Source organism: Canis lupus, chromosome 35 (assembly GCF_011100685.1).
Source record: "Canis lupus familiaris isolate Mischka breed German Shepherd chromosome 35, alternate assembly UU_Cfam_GSD_1.0, whole genome shotgun sequence".
Taxonomy (NCBI): domain Eukaryota; kingdom Metazoa; phylum Chordata; class Mammalia; order Carnivora; family Canidae; genus Canis; species Canis lupus.
Genome location: NC_049256.1, coordinates 17,437,463 through 17,462,345, shown reverse-complemented (window position 1 = coordinate 17,462,345; position 24,883 = coordinate 17,437,463). Strand labels below are relative to the sequence as shown.

Here is a 24,883-nt window from a genome sequence, read left to right as displayed (position 1 = left end):
AGAGGGGGAAGAAGGGAACAGCCTGTGCAAAGACCCCAAGGCTAGGGACAGCATGCTGAGTTTGACAATAAAAAGTTCAGTGCAGGTGAGTTGTAAGAGCAGAGATCCTTACCAGGTGCAGAAAGGAGTCTTGACTTGATCTTGATAATGAAAGGAAGCCAAGAGAGGTGTTTTTTTTTTAAAAAAGATTTTATTCATTTATTCATGAGAAACACACACAGAATCAGAGACACAGGCAGAGAAGAAGCATGTTCCCTGCGAGGAGCCTGATGCAGGACTCAATCCCAGGACCCTGGGATCATGACCTGAGCCAAAGGCAGACGCCCAATCACTGAGCCACCCAGGTGCCCCCAAGAGAGGGTTTTAACCAGAGGACTCTGATATAAAGATCAACAAGAATTGTGATCCAGTTGAAGGATGGTTGGGTGGTGAGAGGGGATGCATGTGACAAGGCGTGGGGGGGATCTTCCCAACGGAGATGTATCAGACCTCATCAGTGGTTGGATGTGGATGGTAAAGCAGAGGGAAGGACCCAGCCTAATCCCAAGAAGCTAAGGGACAGGAATTCAGCTCAGAGTGCCCACAGGGAAGCAAGCCTAGGGTCTCCTCCCAGCTCACCCTCTCCTGGACTCTCTCTCATTCCCTAGACCTAACAAAAGTTTTTCTTTCTTCTTACTTAATTCTCAGAATTGGATATTGTTTGCTTATACTATATGGATGAAGCTATAACTCCACCAGCTTCAAGATACCGCTTTAACCCTTCCCAACATGAAAAGTGTTAAAAGAAATAACTGAACACACAGATCAGAAGCATACAGGTCATTAACATGCATAAAACACATCCCTGTAGTTTGTCGGAAGGGACCCTCAGAGGATGGGCACAGCGCAGGGCCCAGAGCCAAAAAGAAGGGTTTCATCTGGCACAAGCACATTGATATAAGCTGGAAAGTATTCATAAAGACATCTTCACGATGTCTAAAGCTTCACTGGAGGAGAAAGCCAACTTTATAATATGGAAGTGAGTCAAATCTTGTTTTTTTTTTTTTTTTTTTTTTTTTCCCCTTTTGCTAGCATCGGCATTGAATTCCCTCAGCTGAGTTCAGCTCGGGCAGCTCATACAATCCTTCCTCACCCCTCACCCCCGGGGCAACCCAGTGGGGTGAGTTCAGGCCTTCAGAAAAGCACAAGACAGACGAGAGTGTCACAAGTGGGGACAATGGGTGCTGCTTCATGAGATTCCAGCAAGGTGACCTATTCAAACACATCATCCACTTGGTTGTAGGACAAGTCTGACTCCACCACCCCAAACCCTTCATAACCAAAGTTTCTTTCACTTGAGGATGTATTGCTTTTCTTCCTCTTCAAGGGCCTTCCCCCCTGTGGTTGGGGAGGCTCAACCACCACCGAACCCACAGCATCCAGTCCTTGGCCAAAGGGAACCTCAGCCCTACCCCTCTGGGCTGCATCCGAATGATTGGCCGGGGACAAAAGTCGGTCGCTCCTTAGCCTTTTTCGTATGTCTTCTTCTTTAGTCTGAAAAGCAGTATGAAAGAATAAAAATGAGCCCAAATAACTTCCTCCTGAATATGCCTGAAAAGAGCCTGGGTGGCTTTTCCATTTCATCACTGGATCACTCAACAAACATTAGGTTGAGGCATGGCAGTGGAAGGCAGACACAGGCCAAGGTAGGTAGGCCTTGGTCTCTCTGAGCGGCCAGGTAAGGGGTGGAGACAGGGGCTGGTGGCCCACAGCTGTGAAGGTGGCCTCCCCGCAGGATAGGGGACAGAGAATGGTGGGGACTGGTGTCCTCTGATGGTCTGCACGGCCTTCCCTCCACTTCCAGCCTCCACCCCACACCTCCTCCCACTCCCACCCCAACTGGAGCCCTTTACTTTCCACATGAAGAAAACCCCATCCTCAGAAGTGAGCATTGCTTCCCGAGGCTACATCGATGGAACCAGCATCTGGCCAGCTTCAAGCTGTTGCTCGACTCCTCCACCACACAAAGAATTAAGGTAAAATTAAACAGCACAGGAAGCCCACAAGTACTTAATTCGAATCTTAGAGCAGCAGGTGGGAAAGGCCCCTGGAGCGCAGGTCAGCGGGGCGCAGGCTCCCGGGGAGCTCGGGTACCTTCCTGCGGCTCTCCACCGCCCGCATCTTCTCTTCCAGATCGTTCATCGTGAAAGCCTTTGCTTCCTTTTTGATCTTAAGCTTTTTCAGCCTGGCTGGTGGCTTTCTCAGCGGCATCGTCGTGCTTACCTGGAGGAAGACAGTTTTCCAAAGGGAGAAATGGACTGTATTCACTGGTGGAGGAGAGAGCCAGGAGGGGTGCGGAACACGGTGCAAATGTCGATCCTAAGAATCTAAACAGATATGTTGGCAGAGCTACAAACCACAATGTGGACGCTGGTAACAATAGAACTAATTCCTTAAAAAAAAAATCTATTAGATGCCTAGAAGGGGAAAAAAAACAGGCTCTTCCTGAAATCCATGAAAAAATGCAAAGGTGTTCTGGAACCCCATGAAGGCTCACAAGAAGAAAACATTTGGGAGAAGAAGCACAAGGCAGATGAGCGATGAACACGTAGTTCATGGTAAAAACTGAAATCTGGGGGCGCCTGGGTGGTTCAGCTCATTAAGTGTGTGCCTTTGGTTCGAGCCATGATCGCAGGGGCCTGGGATGGAGGCCCCCTCTCCCTCTCCCTCTGCCCCTCCTCCTGCTTGTGTACTTTCTCTCTCTCAAATAAATAAATAAATAAATAAAATCTTTAAAAAAATACTTACATCTGATAGTATTGTAATATTCCACAGGCTCCAAATGCCTTTCATTTGGGATCGAGATGGGTTTTTCTGGGTCTCGTGCGGGAGAGAATTCACAATTACTGAGCAGCGACACTGGGCTAGCCTTTGCTGTCAGTACTTGGAGAAGGTTCTCATGACAGCAGGACAAATCCCCAACTATTTCACATGACTGACTACCCTCTCTGTAGTTCAAGGCAGCGATAGTGACGTTCTGATTACAATTTCCAGTTATGAAAGAATTAAATTGTTGTAGAGGGTTTGTAAAGAAAGTTCTAAATACGTGTTTTTTCTTTTTAAAAATTAATTTTTCATAACCTACGTCGCTCATGAAAAAGTAAAGTGATATATAAATAGTCTTCTGTTTAACCACCTGGCCCCCTAGTTGTATTCATCAGCATGAACTATTTGAAAGAGTCTGGTATGTGTCTTCTCCACACGCATGTACTCATCTACCTTTGTATGTGCAGGACATCTGTAACGTTAAACCAAACAGAAATGGGATTATACCCCCACCAGGCTCTGCAATTTGCTTTCTTCACTTGGTTTCTTATGGACATCCTTCGAGGTCAGACTATATAGATTTATGACAAGTGGGGAAGGTCTCAACGAACTCCAGGGCTTCATTATAAATAAACTGATTATTCTAGGCAATTTCTCTAAAGACTCATAAAGATCAAGAACCTATTGATATCCGATGTAATATCTAAGAGACCGTCTCTTTATGCTGTAAAACTGCCAGTACTGAGAAAATACACCCAACAGAGAGGTAGTAGCCTAACATAGTAGAAAAAGATACCAGAACAAGACTCAGACAGACCTAGGTTTGAGCCCTGGCTTGGCCACAGGGTGTTTCTGTGGCAGTTCTCAAGCTCCGTAGGCCTTGCTTTCATCATTTTAAAAATGGGGTTAACATTTATTTCACGGGATTTTCTATTTTAAGGAGTTATACAGTAATCACTCAGGAAATGGTAATTACATTTCATTCAGTGAAAGCAGTAACTTTTAAATCTTAAAAAAAAATTCATTAAAAGATTTTATTTCCTTGAGAGAGAGAGAGAGAGAGAGTGAGAAAACACAAGCGGTGGGTGGGGGCAAGGGGTGGGAGGAGAGGGGAAGCAGGCTCCCTGCTGAGCAGGGAGCCCAACATGGGGCTCCATCCCAGGACCCTGGGATCACAACCTGAGCCGAAGGCAGATGCTTAACCACCCGAGCCCCCAAGCAGTGACTTTTTTTTAATGAAGTTTTAAATTTTAATTCCAGTATAGTTAACATGCAGTGTAATATTATTTCAGGTGTACAATCTAGTGATTCAACACTTAAATACACCACCCAGTGCTCATTACTGAGCCTTCCTGAATCCATCATGTGTTTCCCCCATCTCCCATCCACCACCCACCTCCTCTCTGGTAACTATCAGTTTGTTCTTATAGTTAAGAGTGTTTCTTGGCTTGTGCTCTCTTTTTTTTTCCCTTTGCTCATATGTTTTGTTTCTTAAATTCCACATATGAGTGAAATCATATGGTATTTGTCTTTCTCAGATTGGCTGGTTTCTTAGTATAATGCTCTCTAGCTCCATCTAAGTCGTCGCAAATGGCAAGATTTCATTCTTTTTTATGGTTAATATTTCATTGTGTATATATACTACCTCTTATTCATCCATTCATCAGTTGATGGACACTTGGGCCATTTCCATAATTTGGCTATTATAGATGATGCTGCTAAAAACATTGGGATGCGTGTATCCCTTTGAATTAGTGTTTTTGTATTTTTTGAGTAAATACCCAGTAGTACAATTACTGGATCATGGGGGGGGGGGTCTATTTTTAACTTTTTGAGGAACCTCCATACTCTTTTCCACAGTGGCTACATCAGTTTGCATTCCCACCAACAGTGCACGAGGGTTTCCCTTTCTCCACATCCTCACCAACACCTGTTGTTTCCTCTGTTTTTGATTTTAGCCATCTTGACAGGTGTGAGGTGATCTCTCATTGTGGTTTTTTAAAAAAGATTTCTTTATTTATTCATGAGACACACACGCACACACACACGGAGGCGGGGGGCAGAGACACAGGCAGAGGGAGAAGCAGGATCCATGCAGGGAGCCCGATGTGGGACTTGATCCTGGATCCTGGGATCACACTCTGAACCAAAGAGGACACTCAACTCCTGAGCTACCCAGGCGCCCCATCTCATTTTGGTTTTGATTTGCATTTCCCTGATGATGAGTGATGTTGAGCAACTTTCCCTGGGTCTGTTGGCCATCTGGACGTCTTCTTTGGAGAGATGTCTGTTCATGTCTTCAAGCACTGACTTTTTTCAATGACAGCACACAGAATCATCACCAAGTTACAGTATTTGTCTTGAATGGTAGGAATGGAAACCCAGATCACAGGGGCCAGCAGGAGGCCTGAGCTTTAACCTGAGTTGACCACTAATTCCCACGGTGTCACCTGAGACAAGGTACTTCTTTTCTTTGGACTCTTATTTCCTCACATGTAGAAATAACGAAGAGGGTGAGAACCACGGGGTTCCTTTCAGCTTTAAGAACCATGATTCCCGGAAAGCCTTTCAGAGGGAAGCATTTGTTGAAGTTTTGGCTCAGTTACAGCCATCAGACAGTTTTATGTGGTGAGAAGTTTTTCACTACATGAAAACTGCGGGCTGTTTGTCAAAGCAAGCTCCCCCTCCCCCATCACTGTATTATTTTTATGACAATTGGCTCTCAGGCTCCCTGCTGGCAAAAGCCATTTGCTGCAAAGAGGGATGTTCTTGCTGTAGTGGTTCAGCTAAAGATACTGTGAAATTAGTATGAAAACAGTTTTTTAGGGAAGTTCACTCATCGAGGGCTAAAAGAACATGAAATGCTAATCCCAGATTCAGTGAAGAAAGACTGTAAGGCTTTACACAGAAGTCTGAATCTTGACTAAAGGAGTAGATAGGAAGTTCTGAGAGACTTGGGATTTCTGGTCTGGGTGGACTCTTCCTGTGGCTTTCTCCTAGCTATACCTACAAAATCAAGTACTTCCTCTCACTTCTGGAAGTTAATCCTACCTGTGCAGGCTTCATTCTTTCCTGAGTTTGACATTTTAGGTAAAAGCCTTGCAAGACCCAAAGGAAAATATCTGCATTCCTTTCCACTGGATTTTATGAAGTCAGGATTTACCAACTGTTGGCATTTAAAAATAACAATGGTCACATTACACATAGAGAAGTGTTACTACTAGAAACTCTAAAAAACCGGCCTACAAAACCTACTGAAGTTACTAGTTCAATTATTGTCTTTAAGAATACCAGCAGAAGTATTGCCACCCCAAAGATGCTGTGATAGGGTTTGGAACTTGTTTCCAGCCAACCTTGCTGGCAGCCACTCTGGATTCCTTGGAGCTGCCCTAATTAACTGTTGACCTGCAGATGAACCCACCTTGGCCATGTTCCCTCACCAAAGTCTGGTGCCCAGAATGGGTCAGAGCTTCTAGGAGACCTGCCATTCCTGCCCTGTCCCTGTGAGACCTCCCAGGCCAAGCCACCACATTAGTTGGCATTAATCCTACCAGGTGCATGTTTTCCTCCTTCAAAAACTCCCCAGGAGGTTCAACAAATACTGTTAGAGACTCTGATGCAAGAAGAATCAATTTCCTGACTGCACTGAAGGTTACCAAGCACAGAGGTTGCCCAGAGAAGGGAATCAACTTTGACCAGAGACAGAAGGAGTCGATAGAGAAATTAGAGTCTTATGTTTGGAGACCCTGGGCATGCTAAGAGGCAGGGAGAAATGAGTTTGGGATAAAAGATGCCTCAAATGGATGATACCAACGTGGATTAATGAGAGCCAGTTACATCTCTTATAGAGATCTATACCAATCCAAACACATAGCTACATGTGTATATAAAGTCTGTACATATTTATCATACAACCACTTAGGTCTCTTTAGAATGTTTTAAAGTATCCTGAAAGATACTCTTTGTCTGATATTTCACTTAATATTATATTCCTTACATATCATTACAATTCCTTCCAAATGAGAGTAAACTCTTAGTACGAATCTGCTTGGAAGCATGTTATCTACAGTGAAGGGGGAGGCACTAGGGAATTGCTGTAATACTTGCCAACAAGCAAATGATAAAAAGAAGAAAAGATGAACAGGGGCCTGAGGTGGACAAATACCCCTGTGGGCCTCCAGGGAGAGAGACTGGCCCGCAGGCTGGTCTCCTTATTCAGTGGATGAGTGGAGGACCCTCAGTTTATAGCATCTTTTCTTATATTTCACTCTGCATGAGAAGCAAAATAAAGAAGGGGATGGATCTAACATTCACTTGTATTTATACTCTTGGTCTATATAAGAAATCTTGTTTTTAAAGTTTTCTCACATTTATTATTCCATTTCTCCCCTAATGTTTGATTTAAAGGATTTTTTTGGTACCAAAGAAGAAATTGTGTCACATGTCTAGTTGGCTTCATCGCACTGTAGTAACTAACATTAATATCCTTTTGCTTTGTATTTTTAGCCAATTTTATCATCTGTTCTTTTTTTTTCTGAAAAAATATTATTAAATATTGGATAGTTAAAAGTGTGAACTGCCTAATAATATTTCTGCTCTCAGTATGTTCCTTCTTTCAGGATTTACTCATCTTTCTACATTGGCCTCCTAACTTTTCCTAAAATATGAAGATGTCTGATATACATTTGCTCTCAGCTACACCTGAATTGAGAGACTCTACCTCTGATACTGAGCAATTCTATCTCTCCTTCATTTCCATATATTCCTAGGTATACCCTTAGTCCTCTACCTGAAAATATGTTATTATAACATTATGATAACATATTTATAACATTATAATAACATATTTTCAGGAAGGTTTTAGAGTTCATTTTCATAGTGAATGGGGGAATTTAATTTCAGAAGATTTAATTCTGCGGTGCCTGGATGGCTCAGAGGTTGAGTGTTTGCCTTTGGCTCAGGTTGTGATCCCGGGGTCTTCAGATTGAATCCCGCATCAGGCTCCTTGCAGGGAGCCTGGTTCTCCCTCTGTCTATGTCTCTGCCTCTCTCTATGTGTCTCTCATGAATAAATAAATAAAATCTTTTTTTAAAAAAAGCTGTAATTCTTTCCAGCTTTAGGATGAATTAGACGGTTGTGTGCACACGTTGGTAGAATCCTCAGGGGTGGTTCTCAACCTGGACTGTCCACTGGAGTCACTTGGGAGCTTTCAAAAACACTATAGCCAGAGCTCACCCCCAGCCACTGGTCCCAGGTGGGACCTGGGCACTGGGGTTTTTAAAAGCATCCGAGGTGATTCTAATGTGCAGCCAGGTTAAGGACCATGGCCCTCAGCAATAAAACACAGCTGTGTAGCTGTGTTGCTGCAGGTCTGGATTATGCTGGGACATCACGACCTAATTGCAAAGCAAAAAGCAAAAGAAATGAAATGTGTTATTCTTGCCTACCTCTGTGGTCCTGCCACATTTAAATCTTTTTGAGAACACTCCAGCTAGGCTCCTAACAACCATTCCATTTCTATATCATATGAACACAGTCCTCATCCTGGGCTCACTTAATGATGTCATTGAAAGTCAAGCCCATAGTTTTCATTTTTCAATAGATACATTTCTTTCACAACGTAGTTTATGTTAATTAACCTTGTCGGTGCCCTTTTAAGGAAGGTCTCAGTCTGAACTCATTCTTCTCTGGAGTTTGAATCACTGAAAAATGTTTTAATTCTATTCCCATTGCTGTTAGCATCAGGGTTCTACAGCATTTCCCTAAAGGAGGCATCACTTAGCTACTGAAAGTTTCCACAATCCATCCTCCTCCAGATTACTCTCCTGTCTTTTTCCTTTTGACACAACTTCCTTTTTTTCTGACCCCTGGAGACTCACCCACAACTAGGAAAAAAAATCTCTCCCCTCCTTTTCCATGTTAAAGACCCTTCTTCTAGTACTTTCAAATAAGATACGGCATTCTAAAGTGCCTTGTATCACAATAGCGTGGCCCAGACGTAAACTGCCATTTTACTGGCATTATCTTTTCCATTATATAATCTCTTTTTACCTTTCCTTGCCCCCTACATCCGCTTATTATTGGCAGCCTGATGATATCATTCATGAGGCTTAGCAATCTCCTCTCTTTTCCCCAAATACCTTCTGCAGGACTTATTTTCTTCTTCAAAAGAAAAATGCTACTTTGGCTTTTATTCATGAGTTCTCAGCATTTCCTACACCCAGAGAAGGAAATTACCTTTATTCAAATACTTAAGTGACTTGGTCTAGGTGGCAACCTTGATTTACATAATGCATTTTTTTTTATTCCCAGTTGATTGTTTTCTACAAGACTGGGATGGGCAACCATGGAGGAGCCTTTGATGTTAACCTCTAGTCCCTATTTCCATCATTTCTGTGTCTTTCTTTTCTTTCTCATTCATTTCTCCTTAGGTTTCTTTTCTCCTTAATTCTTCTTTTCATCTTGTTGAGGATGACTAGGGCTGCCTGGGAGCTTTGGTTAACAAGCAAACAAAAGAGAGAACAGAACAAAACAGCAGCAACAACAAAACCTGCCGTCCTCTTCATGGGTTTAGACAGAACTTATTAAAAAATTAAGGACTCGAGACTTGGGCCACAACCAGTTAAAATCAAAATTAAAATACTGCTCACACTATGATGATCAGTTGGATGAATCAACAATGAATCAACAAGGAAAAAACAAGAATATGAGGATTTTTGTCATTGTATTCATTTTCTTATGTTTGACCCCAGGTTGTGTAGATATACATGTGTAAGCATATCTATTATAGTTTTGGCAGTCATGCCTATTTTCCTATTTCCTATTTTCCTTAAATCAGAGTTCAGTTTTATAGTCATAATACCTAGTATACAGGCAATGCTTAATAAAAATTGTTCAAAGAATGAAGGTATGTTATTCAATGGGGCTTACTGTCTCTCAAATTCAGTAAAACCCAAGATATGTTTTGTTGGGCTCATTAATCATTGAAGATTGGGGTATTCTTGGGCTGTCTGGGTGGCTCAATCAGTGGAACATGCAGCTCTAGTCTTGGGATCATGAATTCAAGCCTCATTTTGGATGTAGAGATTGCTTAAATAAATAAGCTTTAAAAAATGAATAGAGTACTTCCTAAATCTGTAGAGAAGGATGATGTGTTGACAGGTGAGAGAATTTATGGGAGAAAAACTGGCTTAGCTAAAGGTCACAATTTGCATGTTGACTCGAAGATTTTGGGGATTCTAACTCGTGATCGATCATATTCTATTGCTATTATTAACAATAAGCTAATGCTAATTATGGAATTACTTGCCATGACATCATAGGATTCTCCATTTCTAAATACTTTGCTGTGGCTTTGTATTATTCCTTGAACAATTAATTCCTCCAGAATGTCTGATGACTTTTGTCGCTCTCGGCTTTCTAGGGGTTGGGGTTTATGGATTAATCCACTGGTCACTAGGTCTAAGGGAAAAGAAAAAAGAAAGAATAAAAATTTAAGTATGAACATTTTATCAATCAGATGCTAAATAGATGCCTTATAAATCATGCTACTTAACTAAATCTTAATCTCAACACTCTTACCTACATATGTTTCCATTATAAATCTTTGAATCATTTCAAGTTCAAATTTTTAATGTTCTTACAGAGGATACACATCAGCATAATATACTATTTACTTAGCAGGCCCCATATTAACATAACAAAAAGTCTTTTTCATGTGCTGCTATGTACTACTTTTTTGTTATAACAACACTTATACACTTGAGTATGACTACTTGGGTTCTTTACACTAATTATGAAGCTAAAGCGCAGCTAAGCAGAAGATATCCTTCCAGTGACTCCTCTGAGTTGCAGTTTGGTTTCTATGCTTTGTATACAAAGGATAAACAGTGTGATGTTGCCAAGAGACTTCTAGTTCTGCAACCTTGAGTTTACAATGACGCCATCTGCTAAATCTATGTAAGAGCATGCTTTTTTGAAAAGGGTATTTGAACCAAATCACAATTGAAGTCAAATGATATCAGCTAAATATTTATTATTGATTCTAAAAATGGCACTGAAACATTTTCTTGGGAAGCCTTTATAACCAGTACTAAGCCTCCCCACAGCTACAAATCACCCAATTCTACAAACAAGCAAGCAAGCATCTGTTTTTACAGACTCACATCATACAATAAAGGTGCAATGAGGAGTCCTCAGACGTGAGCTACCTTCTATTTTGTAATCATCGGGAAGTCCTGAGAGTAACCAAATTCATCCCATCTAGTAGACAGAGTCTTTTTATGAAAACTGATCTCACTGGTTAACAAAGACAGTTTTCACGAATGTGCAGGGAAAAGATTGCAAAACACACACACACACACATGCACACTAACCAGATGTCTCTCACTTCAGAATATTCACAAATCAACTATAATCTCATTTCTCGTCCAGTGCTGTGTCTTCTAGTGTTTGAAATAGACTCAATGTTCACTTTAAAGAGCTATATACAGATTTTGGTACAGAATGGCAAAGCATGTGTTTCAGGTGGGTAAACTAGTAAGCTAGAGCTTGAAACAATAGAAAAAAACTCAATAAAAAGAGGTAAATTATCTTCAAAGAATTAGAAGGATTTTTAAAAGATATTTATTTAATTATTCACGAGAGACACAGAGAGAGAGGCAGACATAGGCAGAGGGAGAAGCAGGCTCCCTGCGCAGAACCTGATGCGGGACTCCATCCCAGGACCTCGAGATCACGACCTGAGCCAAAAGCAGACACTCAACCACTGAACCACCCAGGCATCCCAGAAGGATTTTGTTTTTTTTTTTATTTTTAGAAGGTGGGCTTATCTGGAAAGGTCAAAATAATAATTAACTATTTACTGAGCACTTATGTGCCTGGCATCATATTAGATATTTTATATACTTTATAACATTGTGAATTCTATGATTCTCTATCATATAAATAAACTATATGAGAGAGGTGAATTAACTTGTGTAAGGCGACATGAGTAAGAAGAGAACCAACTAGGATTTAAATCCATGAATGTCATACGTACTTCAGTACCTATGTTCTCAGCCACCTCACTGCATTCTCTAAGGTCAAGGAAAGAGCTCCACTGTGTGGTCCATTTCCCTCCCAGGATGTTTCTAAAGAGAATGTCATCGTTGATGACTATCACTAACATTATACAATTGTTACATTATTAAAATGATTATGAAATAAAAAAATAATTAACTATCTCAATCAATTATTTTTCTGAGTCCACCCAAATGCTGGCTGGACATTGACAGTGGCTGACCTACAGCGAGACCCCTTGCTATGGCAGTCATTGCAACTAAATCCTCATGATTTCCTGGGACACTGAAGACGATTGGAGGAGTGTTTGAAAGTGACATTAAGCTTCTTTCAGCTTATGAAAGTAGTACATGCTTATCATAATAAACTTGGGAAATATAGAAAAGAATAAAAAAAGGAAAAAAAATGCGATCCTCTTACCATTCAGAGATTACCACGATTGATATATCAAATTCTATTTTTGCAAATTTGACATCATACTGAACATACAATTATGTTTCCTATGCATTTAACATATAAATTAGCATTTTCTCACAAGGTTAAAAATTCTTCATAAGTGTCAAGAGTGAAGCTATACAAGAAAACGAAAGTAAATTCATCTTTAACTCTGGCATAGGAAAAGGCTTTCTAACTATGACTCAAAATCCAGATTCAGTAAAAGAAAAGATTGATAAATTTTACATTAAAATAGTTTGCAAGGCAAAAAAGAAAAAAAAAAGCAATAAAGTTCAAGTGCAGACATTGCGAACCTCCTGATTTGATATACTAAACAGAGTACAGTATCATTTTTGGTATTTTTGCTCAAAATGGATAACCTGAAACTAATCGTGAGGAAATATCAAACACAAACTGAGGAAGTTTCTATCAAATAAAATGGCTTATATCTCCAGATACATCAATCTGATAAAAGACAAAGAAAAGCTGAGGGACCGGCTCCAGATAAAAGAAGAAAAAGACCACATGATACCTAAATTAAACATGAGATTCTGGATTAGATCTCGAACTGGAAATTTATTTATAAAGGACATTTGTGAGACAATTGATACAACTTGAATATGCAGATGAGATAATGCACTGCATAAGGGGTAATTTGCTGATTGTGATCCTTGTACTGTGATTATACAAAGACTATCTTTGTTTTAGGAAACATACTGGTGTACTTAGGAGTACAGTGTCATTATGTCTAGGATTTGCTCTCAGAAAAAAAAATCTATGTGTGTGTGTGAGAGAGAGAGGGACAGAGAGGGACCACGATGCATACAATTATATCACATACAAATGTGGCATAATGTTAGCATTTAGGGAATCTGGGGGGAAAGAATACAGGTATTTGTTTTTTTGCAACTTTACTTACATTTGACATTATTCATAATAAGAAGTTTGTTTTTTGTTTTTTTTTTAAAGGAAAGACTTGGGAAGTGTTCCTGTGAAACTTGAAATCTGTAACAAATACTCTAAAGACGGGCAGAGCAGGGATGCAGAAAAGAGACAGGAAAGAAATCAGGCAGAGGACAAATATAAAGCTTAGGGCACTGGCTCTTATTCATTCCATGGCAAAGTCTCTCCTGGAAACTAATCTACACCACATTTTGGGAACACCTGCTTTATTATTTTTTCAAAGACTTTATTTATTCATGAAAGGCACAGAGACATAGGCAGGGGAGAGAAGCAGGCTCCCTGCGGGGACCCCAATGGGGGACTCAACCCAGGACCTGAGCTGAAGGCAGATGCTCCACCACTGAGCCACTCAGGTGCCCCTGGAAACACCTGCTTGAATATTTCCACTCCTTCTACAGGCTGGTGTGTCTGACAGCACTAGCCCGCTGGACAGAGTGACTGATGGTACCCCAGGTCCCTGTGCAGTCCTGACAGTCCTTAGTCTGTGAGCGCCATAGACACTGTCCAGGAGGGATTCCCAGCGACAGAATTATCAGCAAGAAGAACTATACATTCTGGCCTGACACGCAGAGAGAGGAGGGGCCTCTCTGCTGTCCACCCCCACCCTTCCCACCGTCCTCTGAGGTCATGTCTGCCTCACATCAGAACCACAAGATCAAGGCTAATCTGAAATCTATCACAAGTAGAGTGAGCCACCAAAGTCCTAGGGAAAGAATCTCATTTACAAACCCATCTATTTCCTAGGGAAGACAGGACAGTGGTGAGGAGTGACACGAAAGCCTTCCCCTCAAATAAAACAGAGCACATTCCCTTGAGTTCTGTCGAGTTCAGTTTGTCTCAGAAGCTGACAAAATATAACTAGGGGCTCTTCAATCAACACCAGGGGGGTAACTTCAGTAAAGCCAAAACCACCATGGGAAAAACCAAAATAGTTTCTAAGGGGCACGCCAGGTCATAATCACTTGTTCCGTGTTTCTGAAAGATGATTGTTTTGTATACTTGGTGATCCTTTGAATGGGAGACAGAGGGGAAACAGTTTGATGTAGGTTTTCTATATATTTTTTCAAATGTAGAACTTTCTCTTGGAGAGATGTGAATACAGCAGAAGTTTACAGGAATTTCACCACAGCCTGTGTGACTCCTATTCCCAAGGCCTATTCCCAACTGCCAGCAAGGGCTCTCGGCTTAAAAAAAAAAAAAAAAAGAAAGAAAGAAAGAAAAAGAAAAAGAAAAAAAAAACAAGATGGTTTTGTGTGTGTGTTTTTAAAGACTTTATTTATTCATGAGAGGAGGCAGAGACATAGGCAGAGAGACAAGCAGGCTCCCTGCAAGAAGCCTGATGCGGGGACTCGATCCCAGGACCCCGGGATCACAACCTGAGCCAAAGGCAGATGCTCAACCACTGAGCCACCTCCCCAGCATCCCCCAAGATGGTTTCAATTGTTTTATCTACAAGATGATTAATGGTTCGCATTATTTATTCAAATAATGAAGGCCTAAAGCCACACCTTAATGTCTCAGAGATAGGGACTTTGCCATCTGGGGCACTGCCTGGCCCACAAAACTGTGATGAAAGGGTTGTGAACACACATCATACAATGTAATGATGAATATAAAAATGAGGGCTGTTACCTGAATTTATTCTTCCGTTTCTTTCACTAAGTGATGGGGAACTTTCTGGTATGGTTCCAGGTAAGCTTCCCAGGTTTTCCAGGCCGTTGGGGCTGCTCCTTGAATCCTTGGGAAATGCAGCTTCATCTTGGGGCCTGCAGCCCTCCCCAGAATGAGTCACGGGGATGTCAGCCTGCGAAAGGGAACCGTTTCATGAGAGTCAAGATTTCTTAGAAAACAGTTTCTTTAAGGGCCTTGAGATAGCACGATTATCCTGGATTACCCAGGTGTAACCACCAGTGTCCTTACAAGGCGGAGGCAGACAGAGACGTGACTACAGAAGTGGAGAAGGTGATGTGCCAGGAATGCAGAGACTCATCAAAGATGTTACTGGCAGCGGAGGGAGGAAGGGCCACCAGCCAAGGAGTGAGAGCAGTGCAACTCTAGAAGCCAGGACATGCAAGGAAGAGGATTCTTTCCTCACAGCCCCTGAAAGGAAAGAGCCCTGCCAACACCTTCACTTGAGCCCAGTGGAACTGATTGTGGACTTCAGATCTCCTGAAGTGGAAGAGAATAAAACTGTATGGTAGTGAGCCACCAAATGTATGATAATTTGTCATAGCAGCCATAGAAATGAATATAGTGTCTACAGGAATCTATCAGATACAAGCTACTATGCTGAGCACCCCAGATGACGCCACAATTAAAGCGTTAAGCGTGAAAAGTAAAGATATCGCTGTGTAAAAAAAAGGTTTTTTTAAGTGAAAGTATCTTTATTGTTTTTGTTGATTAAAAAATACAGGCTCCTTGTAAACATAAATAATATATAAGGAAATTATTGATGATCAGTCTATGTGTTGACTAAGCTAGTCCATATAGTATTATTACTCAATCAAACATGAATCTAGGTGCTGTGGTGAAGGTATTTGGTAAATGTGGTTAATGTCTTCAGTCAGTTGACTAAGTAAAAGAGAGTATCCTTGATAATCTGGGTGGGCCTCATCCAATCAGTTGAAGGTCTTAAGAGTAGAATTGAGATTTCCCTGAGGAAGGAGTTCATTCTGTGGACTGCACCTTCAGTGCCAGCCTGTCCTTTCTGACTACTTATGCTATTGTGTGGATTTTGGACTTGCCTAGCCAGCCCTCATAATTGCATAAGCCAATTCCTTGTAATCTATCTATCTATCTATCTATCTATCTATCTATCTATCTATCATCTCTCTCTCTCTATCTATCCAGCCTCCAGCCATAATTTTGATTCTGTTCTTTTGGTAGAAATAGAATGATCAGAAACACAGTAGAAAGTAAGCACCATTCCCTAGACAAATGCACTATTAACATCTCAGTATGTAACTTCTCAGATGTGTTTGCTCAAAGAAATATAATCTTTAAAAACAAATTGGAATTGGCTAATTAGCACCTGAAAAGATGCTCAATTTCACTAGTCAGTAAGGACTGCAAGACCAAAACCAGAAAGGGAGACTACCTCACTTCCACCAGGATGACTATAATGATAAAACCACAGAATAAGTGTGAACAGGCATGTGGAGAAAATGGAACTTTCATACAGTGCTGTGGGAATGTAAAATGGTGCACCCACTTTGAAAAACAGTTTTCTCAAAAAGTCAAAAAGAGAGTTAGCCTTTGATCCCAAAACTCCACTTCTCAGTATATAGACCCAAGCAAAATGAAAACATATGTCTATACAAAACCTGGCACACAAATGTTCAAAATTAATATTCATAATATCTAAAAAAGTAGAAACACCCCAAATGTCAATCAACTGATGAATGGGTAAATAAAATGTAGTCTATCCAGACCAAGGGATATTATTTGGCAGTAAAATGAGATAAAGTACTGATGTATGCTGCTACATAGGTGACATTTGAAAACATTATGCTGAGTGAAAATAGCCAGATGTAAAGATCGATCCATTTACCAAACATTCAGAATAGGCAAATTAATAGAAACAGAGTATAAATTTAGTGGTTGCTTAGGAAGTGGAGGTTGGCCACTAATGGATAGTGGTTTCTTTTGTGGGGAGGATAAAACTACTCTAAAATTAGATTGTGGTGATGACTATGGAGTGTGCATTTTAACTGGGTGAATTGTATGATATGTGGATTATATTTTAATAAAGATATTTATGAATCAAATAAATCAGGCTATATATTAAATGGTATTGTATTATATTTCTGTAACTTGTTTTTTTTTTCATTAACAATATATCAGAGACATTTGCTTATATCAGTATATATAGGTCTACCTCATTCTCCTTAATGGTGGGGAGTAGTCATTTACTTGATGACAGTAGCATAGTCTATTACATAATATACCACAGTTTGTTTAACCAATTCTTCTTCTCCTCTGAGTATTTGAGGGCCCCAGGATCCCACCTCCAAACCCCACTATTTCCAGCAATGCCCTGAAACACTAAATACCACATTGTATCTTGTTGGGGCAGCAGAAGGTGTCGAAGAAGAAAAGATGCTTGAATTGGGTCTTGATGAATGAGTTTCCAGTTGGCAAGATGAAAAGGTCATTATAGACAGAGGCTAAGCACAAACGAAGCCAGGATATGAAACAATATTGTGAGCATATGAACTTGAATTCTTCCAGTGGAGCAGAATCAGAAGAAGGCAGAAAGGGTAGGTGCTGAGGTAGGAAAGAGAAGTTAAAGAGTTTGATTTTATTTTAAATGTAACAGAAATCCTACAAAGGAAGTAAAATAAAATGATCAGGAATGTGTTTTTAGAAAAATCACTGGGGTTAGTTCAAACTAGGGGAGCTGAAGGAAGCAATGAAGAGACAGAGGAGGGCAGCCAGTAACAATGATGGCAATTGTCCAGGTGAGGTCCTATTGAATATGAATTAGGACAGTGGCAGTGACACTGGGAGATAGAGTTGGGCCCGGAAACATTAGGAAGGAAGACAGCACACTTCTCAGAACTTCCATTTAAAGGAGAGGGTTTTCTCTGGTTAAAAGTTATGACTCCAGGGACTAAACAGAAAGCATTTCGTTTGGGAAAACTGAATTAAAGAAATAGGACATCAGCATGAAACTCTTGGTACTCCCACAATAAAAATCATGGAAATTAAAAATATATATATAAGCACATTTGTTCACTTTCTGGAAGCTCTCCAAAGTACTTTCAAATCCCTCAGAGGCTAAAGTAGAAATCACAGCAGCTAGGTCATGGCAGCTCCAACACCTTCAAGGTCTTGTCATTCAATTAGGGATTCTCCTATGTTCCTAGGGAGACCCACATAGCTCCTTATCACCATCTTTACATAGCACAATCGCTCCAGCTAAATCAACATCACTTCATTGTGCTGAGGGTTAATTAGTTCTGTGCTTCAAGATTACACGGGAAGGCATGAAAAAGCGACCAACTGAACAAACAAACCAGTAAGCAAACAAAAAGTCAACAGAGTTGAAATACAAATGGCATAAGGAGAAAGCATGAGAGCAACTATGTGCTTTTCTTTCCCTCCCTGTTTGTCTTTCTTCATAGACACAGTTACTGCCGTGTAGTTCCTGTACAGAAAGCTGACCCAGGAAAAGTCCTAACGTATATTATGTATTATTATAATTATCCTATAACTAAAATCTTATTCTATCAGAGTCTTTCTCTTTCACGTGCGCAGACACATTTATACACACACATATCACAAATATATAAAAATATATATTGTTACATATAACAAAAGGAAAGGAGACTGATGCTTTTTCAGGGGCTAACAGTTCATACTGAGGGTAAAGCAAAGATCGTGTTAGGTATTCTTGCCCCTCTTTCCAAATAAAATACTAAAAACCAGCATCTGCACTGACAGGTAATTTCACAAGTTGTTTTGTTTTGCACACCCTTTGTTTCTTGAGCCTAGCAAGGCACAGAGTTAAACACAGGGATGAATTTTGCCATTTAACATTTCCCATTGGAGACCTTGAAAAATTCAACAACAACAACAAAAATGTCCATATTGGAGCTGAGAGCAAATTTGAATATTCTCAATTTCAATGGTAGTTTTTCACAAGTGCCACAACCCATAATGATCTCCCAATGGCTTCATCAAAGCCATGAATGCTTCACCCATGTATGCTTCCTTAGATCCAGTCTGCCTTCAAGATCTGTTAGCGACCACAGCTTAAATGGTAACAGATGAAACACAATCTTTTGACATAAAATAACATATACCAGCCTTCGGCCCTCATGAGCAGAAATGTCAAGTTTTTCTCTTTGGAAAACTAAGAATGCCTTTCTAATATCTTATCTATGTGCAACACATTCTAGAAATTTTAACCAAATTTCATAACCTAGGCTTGAGAATAGACAGAGTTCAAAGACCAGAGATATTTACAAATTAATTATATTATTTATGCCTCTCAGGGATATGGCAAAACAGTTTTCTTGTTCTTTTTAATTCACACAGGGTGTATATGTTCACACCAATGAGAAGTCTATGGTGCTGGCGGAAGGGGTGGGGAGGTGGGCGGGAGGTTTTATTTTTTCTTTGAGATGCAGTTGTAGCAGAAATACAGATTCAAGAAGTTTCCATATTTTGTATTGGTTCCATACATCAATGATTCCATACATCAATGATCCATACATCAATGATTTATATACATCATTGTCTTGGGGATAAAATCTTATCAATTTTAGTCTGTTTTATATATTTTTAAAAATATTTTATTTACTTATTCATGAGAGACACAGAGACAGAGGCAGAGACATAGGAAGAGGGAGGAGAAGCAGGTTCCATGCAGGGAGCCCGATATGGGACTCTGGTATCATGCTCTGAGCCAAAGACAGATGCTCAACCACTGAACCACCCAGGCATCCCAAATCTTATCAATTTTAGACAGAATTGAAAAGCAGTGAATGCTAAGCTAGCAGCTACACATGGGAACCATCAGCATTCCAAAAAAGGTATTACTTTTAACTACAGAGAGAGTTGTTTTGTTTGTTGTGGGTCTGGAGGTACTATAGGTTGTGTTCTAAAGCTTTTGGGAAACACATTGCCAGTTTGGAGTCATTTGTCAAGTGTCCCCTGAGCTGGAATCTTAAATCACATTATTGGCAGGTGCATTTTATAAATGTATTTGTCTTTAGACATGTAGGAAAAAACTATTCTTCAAAACTTGATTTTTCTAGCTTACATCTAGTGAGTGGTAAAAACAAATAGCAACCCTCCAAAAAACACCCCGGAATATCATCTTTTAAAATTTTGGACTGGTCAAGGTCACTTAGTCCTGTTTACTGGTGATAAATAAGACTTTTCTTGTCAAAGATTAGGTAAGATCTGTGAAAGGTCCTTAGAGATTATCTATTTCAATCTAGTCTGTTCCCTCTCATAATAAGCCCGGAACTCGGAGTTCATCATACAGAAGAACATTTCTCCAACTGAGAAAAGTTTCCAGGGTTTTTCTAATTATGCATTATTTTATTACTGTGTCTTTTTAGCACTTTAGACTAAGATACAAGGGAGGAGAAAGCCAGTAGGCAGGTCTCAAGAAGTTCGACCCAGAATTTTTAAAGTTGTACCACTACAAAACATAAATATTTCAAGCAAGCAAGCATGTTCATCTCATTTTAAAGACACCAGTGAACTACTGAACTTTCAGCCTGTGCATTTAGGAAGTTAGCAAAAGCAGCAGTGTTCTGATAGCTGGAGAGCGTTTAATTAATAATCATACATTTGCTGGATCAGATTTCTAAAGTCAAAGTGTTTGGGGTGGGGAAGGATGGATATGCCTGAATCGACTCTGAGTCGATTCCAGGCTATTTTAATATTGAATTTCCTCCTTGCTGACTGTCATTAGTTTAGTTATGTGACTAGGAGATAAGAAGATACCAAGCAGGAGCCAGGAGGGACATGGAGTCACTCAAGCAATGTTTGTTAGCGCCTGGTCTGCATCAGGCACTGTAGTAAGCGTGGGAGACACAAAGACAAAAAACCATTTCCTGTCCTCAAGAAGGTAGTAACTCAGGATGGGAAGCAGATAAGAAAACAGAAAATAAATACAATAGATGTTTTGAAACATGGTAGGAGAAGGTGTAAGGTTAACTCTGCCAGCATGGTGGCAATAGCAGGGGTGAGGGGGACAGAGGCAGGAAGGGGGTCTTGAGTTGTCTTGAAAGATGGGTATATATTTGCATGCGGTCCCTCAGGGAGGAGGGGGGAATCTGAAGGGAGGGTAAGCAACAGGTGCAAAAGCATGGAGATAGAGACCGAATGGGTTTGGAGAGCAATGAGTAGTGAGATTTGAATGAGAAATGAGTGTGGGAAGAGATGAAGCAGGGGAATGTGACAGGAGGCAGCTCAAGGATGGCTGGTAAGATGCGCTAAGGATTTAGGATTTTATCTTACATAAATCACTGTGATAATGACAGTTGTACTAACTCATATTAAACACTTATTCTGTGCCAGGCATTGGTATGATCATTTCCCGTGGATTTAATCTCTGTTGACAACTCTATAAAATAGCTAGTATTAGAATTACCCTCATTTTACAGATAAGCACAGAGAGGTTACATAACTTGACCAAAGTCACCCAACTAACAGTGAACCCAGAAATCAAACTGAAGTAATGATATTCTTGACCACTGGTTTGTATAACTACCTAATGGGTTGGCAACTGTTTAGTCACCAGAGGATGACATATCAGATTTTACCTTAGAACGATTGCTCTCAAGGTCATGCAGAAGCCTGGAGCACAGGTCGGGGTGGGCAGTGGAGGAAGGATCTAGAGAGACCAGTTAGGAGACTCAACAAAAATCCAACAGAGAGGTAATGACTTTCATACCCAGGGAATTCAGGAAAAAACACAGAAACCCTCCGAAGCCTGAGGAAGCTTGGCTTATAGGGACCTAATGGATCTGACATGCAGAGGATTGTCTTTTTAGCATTTCCTCCTGCTCTATGCAACAACATCATTTTCAGTAATAACCATGAAATGAAACAAATGATAATGGCCAGATAAGAAACACGAATAGTGAAAATTTCCTTCTGTGGAAGTCTTATACACATTCATGACAGTAAAGTAAATTAAAAAATAAAGATTTTTTCGTACAAAAAAGACAAAGGCACAATAAGTTAATATTTTAAATCACGTTAATATAGTTTTTGGAAAAAGGGAGAAAATGTATTCCTATATATTCATCCAAAGCAGTAATGAGTAATAAAGACGACCAAATTGTTTCTAAGAAGCCCATAAATCTATGAGGCAGAAGGAGCTTTTTTTAAAAAGAGGATTTATTTATTTATTTGAGAGCCAGAGAGAGAGCCAGAGAGAGCACAAGTAAGAGAGAGAGAAAGGGTGTGTGAGCACAAGCAGGGAAAGGGCAGAGGAAGAAGCAGGCTCCTGTCTAAGCAGGGAGCCCAATGTGGGGCTCCATCCCCAGACCCCGGGATTATGACCTGAGCCAAAGGCAGATGCTTAAGGGACTGAGCCACCCAGGCGCCCCCCAGAAGGAGCTTTAAACAAACATTTACCACGTGAGAAGGGAGCGTCACAGGGGTAGTGTTTGGGCTCAGTGCTGAAGGATAAGTAGGAATTCATCAGGTGAGCTGACTGGAAATGGGAGTCTGGGGAGGGCATTCCAGGAAGAGGGAATGGCATGGGGAACAGCATGGAACCATGTTGATAACTGGAGGAAGGGAGCACTGCAGGTTCCTGAGGAAGAGCCGAGAGTCTGCAAATGTTTGTAACTGGACAAGATAATGTTAGAAAGACCAGCGGGACCATGTGTAAAAGGTTTTGCACACTCCAGGGAATTTTTTCTTAGAAAGACAAGTGGTAGTGTAGGACGCAGATGGGGTAGGGTGCCAATGGGAGAGGCAGGAAGACCCAGTAAGAGGTAATAGGACCCTAAAGTCAGAAGAGGCAGTTGGGATAGAAAATAGAAAACAGTGTCACCATGGGTGGGCACCAGGGCCTAAGCCCAAGTCTCTGGTTTGTTTTATGATGTGCTCCAAGAACCCAGCATGTGTGCCACACACACAGTAGGTGCTGTAAGTGGCACCAAATGGCATCTTGCACTTTGTCTACTGAAAGAAAGGTGTGCTCTTTAGACAGTAGCTCCAAAAAGGTCCTTTCGAAAGGGTGACCGTAAACCCTGGTTTTCTGCAGACTGTATGAGCTTAAATCAGGCCCGGCCAATTTGTTAATAGTGTTCCTTTTCACTCTTAAAAGTATCTTGCTTTGATGACAGATTATATGGTAATATTACCTTTGGGTGACCCCTCTCCAATGTATACCATTGTGGGTTCCCAGCTTCATTCGTGGAATACTGATGGTGGTGAGGATGGGGAGACATCCTGGAGCTCATTTCTGCCGGGACCAACCCATCCCTTCATGCCCCACTCTGGAAAAAATTCCCCTTTGTGTCTCCAGAAGAATCATGGGGTTTGCAACCAAGAGGGAGAGAGAAAGAGAGAAGAGAGAGAGAGCATTGGAATGAGAGTCTTGAAAATCAGATTCTATCTCCGGCTCTGCCCCCAAATAAGCAGGGCAGCCTCAGGCAAGACGTCCACCTCTCTGGGTCCTCAGGGGGAAGCGAGAGGGCACAGCCAGACGAAGGCCTCTAAAATCTCTTTGAGCGCCAAGTAGTCCTCAAAGGGCCCCCTTTCCGGAATCCAACGGAGTGTGACGGCTCCCAGGAGCTCCGCTCAGCAGCCCCAGCTCCGTACAGAACACACCTGCTCCCCCTGCCTCTGCTCGAGGTGTGATCACCTTCTCAGGCTCTTGAAACACAAAAGGCTCTCAAAGCTGGGCCTCTGGCCGCAGGAGTCTGGGGAAGGGGGCAGTTGCCCCCAGCCCGCCCACCCACTGCCGGGCACCCAGCTGCGGGCCACTCCAGCCCCGCTCCCCGCCCCAAGCCTGGCAAAAGGCTTTCTGCCCACTTCGAGGTCGTGCGTGTTCGTTTTACCTTAAATCCCTCTTCCCAGCCCTTCCTGGGCGCGGGCACGCGTCTCTGGTCCTCCGCAGCCTGGGAAGGTCCGCAGCCCATGCTCGCCCTCCCGGGGTGCCCGCTGCTGCGCCCCTGCGCCCCCGCCCCCGCGGCTGCGCCCCTGCACCCCCGCTGCTGAGCCCCTGCACCCCCGCCCCGGCTGCTGCGCCCCTGCACCCCAGCTGCTGAGCCCCAGCACCCCCGCCCCGGCTGCTGCGCCCCTGCACCCCAGCTGCTGAGCCCCTGCACCCCCGCCCCGGCTGCTGCGCCCCTGCACCCCAGCTGCTGAGCCCCTGCACCCCCGCCCCTGCACCCCCCGCTGCTGAGCCCCTGCACCCCCGCCCCGGCTGCTGCGCCCCTGCACCCCAGCTGCTGAGCCCCTGCACCCCCGCCCCCGCGGCTGCGCCCCTGCACCCCCGCCTCTCCCACCTCCCGCACCCGGAGCCCGGGCTGGAGGCGCTCGGCAGCCGGGCAGTTGCCGGGATCTGTTGCCACAATAAACCGCCAGACGCAGACGCGGCCCCGGCCCTGCGCGGCGGCGGGACTTGAGTGACTGGAACCTGGGAGATCCGAGGCGCCGGACTCACAACTCGGATGCGAACCCCAGGGAGTGACGGGTGGGAGGAGCCGCCGCCCGGCCGAGTCCGCTTTCCAAAGGGCCCTCCGGGACGCTGGGGGCCGTGCGGGGGGCGGGGGGGCCCGACTGGCGCCAGCGGCTCGGAGGGGCGGGAGGTGCAGACGGACAGACGGACGGACCCCGACGGCGGAGTCACAGGCCGACCCGGGGGGGACCGTCACGCACCCAGAAACCGCAGGACGAAGACAGCCAGGCCTTCGGTTCGTGACAGCTCGGCAGGCGCGAAACGGGCCGTGCAAGTCGTTTTTATGGAAACTGCATTTGATGAGCTGTCAGTGGTCAGGAAGGTGCCGGGCTGTGCATATTGGTCGCGGAGAATTAAATGAAAATGGTGTAATCCACCAAAAGAGACAGACCGGGAAGACCGCTCACCTAAGCAACAAGTTCTTTCCTAGATTTTTCTTTTTCCTTTTTTTGCCCT

The 24,883-nt window shown here is 42.4% G+C and overlaps 1 protein-coding gene across 4 annotated transcripts; it reads right to left on the bottom strand.

The window, feature by feature from the left end:
* Positions 1 to 804: 804 nt before the first annotated feature.
* On the bottom strand, positions 805 to 24,375 carry STMND1 (stathmin domain containing 1). 4 transcript variants are annotated; one of them, XM_038584229.1, is made up of 7 exons: positions 24,255 to 24,375; positions 23,106 to 23,240; positions 21,549 to 21,619; positions 14,896 to 15,067; positions 10,115 to 10,266; positions 2,134 to 2,262; positions 805 to 1,533 (listed from the first exon to the last, which is right to left on the bottom strand). In XM_038584229.1, exons 2-7 carry the CDS (start codon positions 23,134 to 23,136, stop codon positions 1,252 to 1,254), a joined length of 837 nt encoding a protein of 278 aa, XP_038440157.1. In that variant the 5' UTR covers positions 23,137 to 23,240; positions 24,255 to 24,375; the 3' UTR covers positions 805 to 1,251. The 4 variants fall into 4 exon arrangements, with proteins under 4 accessions (XP_038440157.1, XP_038440156.1, XP_038440159.1 ...); XM_038584228.1 differs by lacking the exon at positions 24,255 to 24,375 and having other exon boundaries at positions 23,106 to 23,692; XM_038584231.1 differs by lacking the exons at positions 21,549 to 21,619; positions 23,106 to 23,240; positions 24,255 to 24,375 and adding an exon at positions 23,805 to 23,929.
* Between the last annotated feature and the right edge of the window lie 508 nt (positions 24,376 to 24,883).